Below are 7,751 nucleotides of genomic sequence, written 5' to 3' on the forward strand. Positions count from 1 at the left end.
AAGGCATGCTCATACATACAAAATGGCCCCCTGGAGATGTGCCATGACGCAGCACGTCACACTGCGCAGGATCCCTAGGTGGGACATCATCCTGAGCCATAGGCGACTGCTCCGACCTTTGAGGGCTTGCTGGCTAGAGTGGAGGGCTAAGATTGGGACCCCTTGGAGGAGGCCCGTTTGGTGGCTGATCTGGCTGGGAGGCTGGCGCAGCCTGATTCCTAGCCAGCTGGATGGCTGCTTCAAGGGCGGCCATGGCATCCCTCTGCTGACGATCCATCTCAACCTGCCGCTCGCTCAACTCTTGACGTTGGCGTTCTATTTCTCTTTGCTGCGACGCCATTATCTCTGCAGCATTCTCTTGATTGGCCCTCAGATTGGCCAGCTCTTCCTGCAACACCCCCAGCGTTGCCTTCAATGTTTCAGAATCTAACTCCTCATCATCAAACTCCAAATGTGGTTCATCCTCAGCCACATTTAGGGGAGGAGGCTGGGATGATGCAGCGCCAGTGGCCTGTCCGGTCCTCTTGGATGTTTTTGCCATTAGATTCTTTCACAAGCTCTCAATGAAAGCACCAGAATGTTGACCCTCGAATTGGCCAACGACACGGAGTCAAATATACGACAAAATATGGAACGACACTTGAAAAGATAATCTAATGAAAAGGGAAAAAGACACCAAGGAATTATAGTGGTTCGGCCCCAATGATTGGTAACAACCTACGTCCACTTAGTGTATTGTTATTATTGAACTTCAAAGTCGTGATCAAAGAACTAGGGTTCTTTGAGTTTCACAAACCTTGGAAGGATTACAATAGAACGATGAACAATCACTATAGCTCTTTATCTCTCAATATTAAGCAAAAAAGCTCATGAATCAAAAAGTCCCTTCCTTGAGCTATTTCATGCATATTTATAGGCTCAAGCAGGGTTACACATGCCAATGTGTCCTATCTTTCCTTAATAATCACGTATCAATGATAATTATGAAGAAATATTCAAATGCAGTTAATATTAGATTACAACTTAAGAAGGAAATAAATCAGGCTTCACGTTTAGCCTGGTCGTATCAAAAATTAACACTGACGATGAGGTGTGCTTTTGGTCGATAGCCGAACAGCACCTTTGCCCTTCAATTCTGCCACGTGTCAATCCACGTGCGATAAATCTTTGCCACGTCATCAATAGCCAATTTTGGGTAAACAAAACCCACTCAAATATTTGGATCAAAAACCCAGTTGAGAGATTCGTCCACCAAATCGACTATGTACAACCAAAACTCAGATCTGGGGGAGAGGTGAAAATGTGCGACATCTTCAAAGTGTTGGGGGGTTCATCAATGGAGGCCGTGTTGGGGTTTTATGCCCTAATTAAAACCCAAATTCTTTGTAATCTCATTTTATTATCAATAAAAGAATAGAAATCATTTTTTGACTTGGTTAATCACTTTGCTCACATGTTTTATTTTCATGATTATTTGTTTAATATAAACTTCTATTAAATCCTGAGCATATAGCTAATCTTATTTATAGTGACGTAATCACAGTGGAATATAAATATGATTATATGTTCAAAATAAGTTAGTCCTAAGATTAGTCAGTGCACATGATTTACACTGACTTGCCAATCTATGATATGATCTACTTACACATTACAGTGTTATGTTCTTTCCAGAACATTAGCAAAGTAGATAAGATCAGATGTATTTGTTACATCGGACATGACCGATATTGACAGTTGATAAGATAAGTAAACATACCGTTATTATCTATTCTACTCATATCATATAGTTGACCATAGGTCAATTCAATCTCAATTCTAAGTGGTTAGTATTCTAACTGATTGTATTATTTGATTTCTTTGACTTATTCGTTACCAGCTTACCCTACGGACTAGCCCATACTTACATCTTGGGAACTCGATAGTATAATTGAGTGGGAGTGTTAATCATAGATACGAACATCTATAGCTTATGATGAAGAAGTGAAACGATGGTTTCCTTTTAGTTTGGTTCAAGGTGTTAAACAATAGAGATCTCATTTCAGTAATTAAATTAGTTTACTGAAATATCATTTACAAGGAACTAAGTGTTTTAAGGATAAAATACAATGAGGGGTAAAACGGTATTTTAGTCCTATCTCATTGTAGACCGTCTATAGAGGATTGAGTGACAATTATTGTTGTAACAATGGATAATTAATAGCGTATCTATATTTGTTATAGAGCGTTCTATGAATTCAAGAGTGCAATTCCGAGTCTATAGTGGAGTCACGAGGAATTAATAAGTTAGTAAATTTATTTGTTAGATTTATGATAACTTATTGGAGCTTGATTTCATAGGTCCATGGTCCCCATTGTACATTGGATAAAATCACCTAGATAGTATCAATAAATTAATTTAATTATCAATTATAATTATCAAATTTGACCATGTCAATTTTGGATAATTTCACAGAGTTGTATAATTTTGAGAAGAAAAGAAAAATTATGACAGATTTATTAATTAAGATAAATTGATATCTAAATTAATAAATAAGTTTAAATCAAGGTTAAAATTATAAATAATTAATTTGGTAAATGATTTAAATAATTATTTAATTAATTAAATCAATAGAAAATAATACCGGCATTGTTTTTAAGTCTTATGACCTTATAATCAAATGTGAAATTTCACGGGCCTAAAGCTCATGATAGCTATTATTTTATTGATTTTCTAATTAAATTAAATAGCCTAATAGAGTCTATAAAATGAGTGCTTAGAGAGAAGTCAAAACAAAAAAAAAAGTTTAATCACTAGTTTTCTGATAGTTTTAGATTCTCTCTAAACACAAGTCATTTTCTAAGCCTCTTTGTTATTTTTTCTTCTTCTCTCTGTATCTATCTCATGTGTTGAGAATTTCCCACACTAGTCTAGGCGATTCGAAGGATACATTGAAAGACCGTGAAGAAAATAGAAGATCGGTTCAGTTTCTTGATAATACTCTGCGACAGAGAGGATAAAAGAGTTAGAGAAACTGAAGGAATAACTCTTTAATTCCGCTGCGTATACTGTAAGTATTCTATTCATTGTTTCTCTTTGAATTCAATTTTAGAAATATGTTTTAGTCTATCTCGTATTAATTTGTTTAATATTAGATTTACATGAAAATAAATAAAGATCCAGCATAAATTTTTCTAATAGGCTGCCAGTGATGGAAAAGTCTCGGCTACAACCTAGATTTTCAGATTTTGTTTGTAAACTCTATTTTTGAATTGATTTGGGATTATTGATTTTAAATGATTGAGTTTAGATCTAGATGTATCAGAAGAAAAAGAAAAAAAAATATGGGGTAGATGTATCAAGAAGGAGAAGAAGGAGAGAGAGAATCACCGAGAGAATTTTTTTTAAAATATATTTTTTTTTAAATCAATTAATAATATATATTTTTTTTAAATTATGAAGTTGACCAATAGTAGAGTAACATATAACAACTCAATTAGTCTTAGTCATATTAAAGGGAGCTAGTAGTTACAGAAGTGGAGAAAACATAACATTATGTATTTTTAGCTATGAAAGAAAAGATTAGATATATAAGTGTTGTAACCCAAAAATATTAAGTATTTACCCCTATTTATTTTTAACTCTTTTTTTTAAGGAAAAAAAAGAAACTACTTTAATGCCTTAAAAAAAGATCATACCTCACATGATTAAACATAGGTCCGGACTGAGATTTCAGAGAACGCACCCTCTGAAAATTTCAAAGTCCTAACTTTCTCTTTCCTTTTTCAATTTTTTTTATAAAAAAATAATATTATATTAGAGAGTCCTAAACCTATTACAATTATATTATTCTTTCGAGATTGTTTCCATCTGAGTTGCTGAGACTATCAAATCACATATATATAGTTTCTTTGGTGTTTAATAATCAATTCTGAAGCATTGGTTTTAAGTCTTTTTCCTTGGAGAAATTCAGTGCCGTGGAGTATTGTAAACTTGAAGTTTTTACTTAAAGAAGTGTTGGTCTTGCTCTGTGATCTACACTAGTTTCGGGTTTTTTGTGCTATTCGCAGAAAACCCATTTAGACACTCGAAACTTTTTCAGGGAAAATCTCTGGTACCATGATTTGCTCCGTGAAGCAATTTTCACCCATGAGCACTACTGGATCAGAAATATTTCTCCGGCCAAACTCTCGGTCACCGATACAGCAGTCTTTGCTGTTACCTTCTCTACCGATTCAGAAGCCGAAGCGATCATCCATCTCGGTGCAGAAACCTCTGCATGTTTCTATGGTTGGTGATTTCAATGGAGGTTTTGGGTCTGTGAAGGCTCGAAGGAGTTTGATCAAATGTGAGGCTTATGAGGCGGACAGATCGAAGCCGATCGAGACAAATATCGAACTGCCAAAGGCCGAGGGGCCATCTGAGGCGGCGAAGAAAGTCAAGATCGGTATCTACTTCGCTATGTGGTGGGCTTTAAACGTGGTCTTCAATATTTATAATAAGAAGGTCTTGAATGCCTATCCGTATCCATGGTTGACCTCGACTTTGTCTCTCGCTTGTGGGTCTTTGATCATGTTGATCTCTTGGGCTACGAGGATCGCTGAGGCCCCAAAGACTGATTTTGAGTTCTGGAAGGCTTTGTTTCCTGTAAGTGAATAATTTGATTTTGATTTTGTGGTTTTTTGTTTGGTTGCTGAGAATTTTTTTTTTCATTCATGGCTGGGGTTTTCCGGAAAAAGTTGAGGACAAGGATGGAAAGAGAAGTTTTTAACTCTTTATGTGTCTTTTCTTTTCTCTTTTTCATTTATTGATTTTTGGTGTCTTCTGATACGAATGAAAATAAGAGAAAGAAACCCCTTGTTTGGTTGTGTAGAAAATAATGAAGGAGGAAGAAGTAAAAATGTCTTGTTTTAGTGTAATATTGTGGTAGAACAAGTCAACTGAGTTAATTAATTTAGATAATTGAATGAGGCAAATTTCAGTTTTGAAAACCAAATTTAAGATCTAGAATATTGTCGTTCAATTTTTATATCTAAAATTCTGTTCTGATTTTTGTTGAATTTGTTTCCTAACAGGTTGCTGTGGCACATACAATTGGGCATGTAGCAGCCACTGTGAGTATGTCAAAGGTTGCTGTGTCTTTTACTCATATTATCAAGAGTGGGGAGCCTGCTTTTAGTGTATTGGTGTCAAGGTTCTTGCTGGGTGAGAGCTTCCCAATGCCAGTGTACTTGTCTCTCATCCCCATCATTGGTGGTTGCTCACTTGCTGCTTTGACTGAGCTCAACTTCAACATGATTGGTAACCAAAATCTTACATTCTCAAACTTCTTTAAATTCCTAAACATATCTTACACAATTTACATTTTCTTCTAATATGTAAATCTGAATTCCATATTTTGCATTAAGATATCCAACATCACAAATATTTTATTTGAATTGTATGATTCAGGTTTCATGGGTGCCATGATATCAAACTTGGCATTCGTCTTCAGAAACATTTTCTCAAAGAGGGGCATGAAGGGGAAGTCTGTTAGTGGAATGAACTACTATGCTTGTTTATCAATTTTGTCTCTCGTAATTCTCACGCCCTTTGCAATTGCGGTTGAGGGACCACAGATGTGGGCAGCTGGATGGGAAAAGGCCTTCCCTCAACTTGGATCTCAATTGCTTTGGTAATTTATATTGTACTATCATATTTCTGGTTTGTTTGCTTCATTCTTTTTAACGCATTTATATCACCATGGGGAAATTTAGCGGAATGCTGATCAATATTAGCACTTTTTGTTTATAATTGAGCTCCATACATCATCTATATCTTGTTGTGGTAATACTAGCATCTTACCACCTTAATATTTCCAGAACGACACTTTCACTATATTTTGCTGAAAGTTCGAATCTTTACTATTCATCTAAAACGGCATCAATGCAATTGATCAAGTACTCATCTAAAGATTTGGTTTGTAGAAATAATCCTTTTAGATAATATCCATAATTTTATTTTGTTGGATAGTTATTGATAGATATAATAATGTCTTAAAAATTATGTGTTTAAGTTGTTGGATTTCAAACTATAGGAGCTTGTGTTTTGTAGTCGTTTCTGTTTTATTACTAATCTTATTGGTGCTTTGTATTCCCTTGGCTTGTATAACCATCTGCTACTATTGATTGTACACGGTAGGTGGATGGCAGCCCAGAGTGTGTTCTATCATCTGTACAACCAAGTTTCTTACATGTCTTTGGATGAGATCTCTCCTTTGACTTTTAGTGTTGGTAACACCATGAAACGTATTTCAGTCATTGTATCTTCCATCATCATCTTCCACACACCCGTCCAGCCCGTCAATGCTCTTGGAGCTGCCATTGCGGTCTTCGGTACCTTCTTATATTCTCAGGTAAGTCCTTTGTTCTCTTTATGAATTCAGTCTCATTGTTTTTTATCTACTGTCACATCTTCGTTTCCCAACTTTGGCTTTATTTGATTTGTGAAAGTTGCCCAACAAACATCAGATATTGACAGTTTTTTTTTACTGTTTGTACTTCAAATAGTATGCATATTTTACGAGAACCACATAATAGTATAGCTCTGCGGCCTCAGCATGACTTGCTTTTCTTTGCGTTTTATTATGTTTCACCTAAAAACAAATTTAAAAAGATGAAATATGTTAATGGGGGGGGGGGGGGGGGGACCACTGTACCATTCCAACTAAAATGTTGTGTGACAATTAAGCTGTGATTCAGATCTTAAGGCTCTTCTTTTGTATTAGATGAGAATAAGTGGAATTATTTTGTATTATGTAAATATATAGTGTTTGTTTTGGGGGGTTGGTAAAGGGGGGGTTGATTTGTTTTTAGGGTGGTACTTAACTACCAATTGTGCAGTTAATAATCTTTTAGGTGTTAGGTGGACTAGATGAGGCTGCAATCGTTGAACATGTAAAATCTACCTACTTTTTTATTTTAATTACAGATTCTGTTCATTATTTGTTCTCTTAGAAGGTAAGAAATACAAGTAGGTCCCAATTAGAAAAACAAGGACTGTATATATTAAAATATGCCAAGGATGTAGCTGTTCATACATACATAAATTTATATATAAATTAACCACATTTTTTTCTTGTTCAGGCGAAGCAGTAAAAGCTTGAAACTGAGGAACAACGTATTTTTATATTTTCGTCATGTAAGATAAAAATCTTGGAAGTGAGTTTCTTCAAGAACTGGTGAAGAGGCTTGTAGCAGTGGTAGAGTTTCTTTTCAAGATCCACAAATGCTGGATTTTTGTTCGGATGCACCAATAGTCTCGTGTTCTTGTAGATAAGCAATAAAAATGAGATTAAGAACATCATTTCAGTTTTTTATTTTTGTTTTTTTGATATACAGGTAATTAGGTAGTTTATTTTTCAAATAAGAGAAAATAATGTCTCAGACCGTATCTTTTTTTAGAAGAATTAAATTTAATATCCTAATGCTATCTTTGGGTTATTCGCATTTCTTGTTTAAATTCTCTTATTATTTTAATGACCATAGATTGGATTGGACCCATTAAGTTAATGGGTATATAAGCGTCTTTTTTTAAAAAACTCATTTGTCTTCTCTGACTGTTCTTCTCATCATGTACCATACCAGATGCATATATTATTAATATGTAGCAATAATTCTAAACCGTACATTGTTATATGCTCTTTATAAAATTGATAATGTAATAATTAATATTGATGATGTGATCTAATCAAAATATGAGATGCATACAATGGATATGGCTTCTTCACTCAATT

At 34.8% G+C, this 7,751-nt stretch overlaps 1 protein-coding gene across 1 annotated transcript; it reads left to right on the top strand.

Annotated features, from left to right (window-relative positions):
• The first annotated feature begins 3,682 nt into the window (after positions 1 to 3,682).
• Positions 3,683 to 7,458, top strand: LOC133782480 (glucose-6-phosphate/phosphate translocator 1, chloroplastic-like). Its single transcript, XM_062221797.1, has 5 exons — positions 3,683 to 4,624; positions 5,053 to 5,278; positions 5,429 to 5,651; positions 6,158 to 6,371; positions 7,102 to 7,458. Exons 1-5 carry the CDS (start codon positions 4,097 to 4,099, stop codon positions 7,111 to 7,113), a joined length of 1,203 nt encoding a protein of 400 aa, XP_062077781.1. The 5' UTR covers positions 3,683 to 4,096; the 3' UTR covers positions 7,114 to 7,458.
• Positions 7,459 to 7,751: the final 293 nt, after the last annotated feature.

Source organism: Humulus lupulus, chromosome 6, assembly GCF_963169125.1.
Source record: "Humulus lupulus chromosome 6, drHumLupu1.1, whole genome shotgun sequence".
Lineage (NCBI taxonomy): Eukaryota > Viridiplantae > Streptophyta > Magnoliopsida > Rosales > Cannabaceae > Humulus > Humulus lupulus.

What these genes read in the sequence shown, in the direction of transcription:
- LOC133782480 (XM_062221797.1), top strand. Translation starts at nt 4,097, where the DNA reads ATGATTTGCTCCGTGAAGCAATTTTCACCCATGAGCACTACTGGATCA. An exon ending in TCTGGAAGGCTTTGTTTCCT is followed by an intron (nt 4,625 to 5,052) that starts GTAAGTGAATAA and finishes GTTTCCTAACAG; the next exon opens with GTTGCTGTGGCACATACAAT. An exon ending in CTTGGATCTCAATTGCTTTG is followed by an intron (nt 5,652 to 6,157) that starts GTAATTTATATT and finishes TGTACACGGTAG; the next exon opens with GTGGATGGCAGCCCAGAGTG.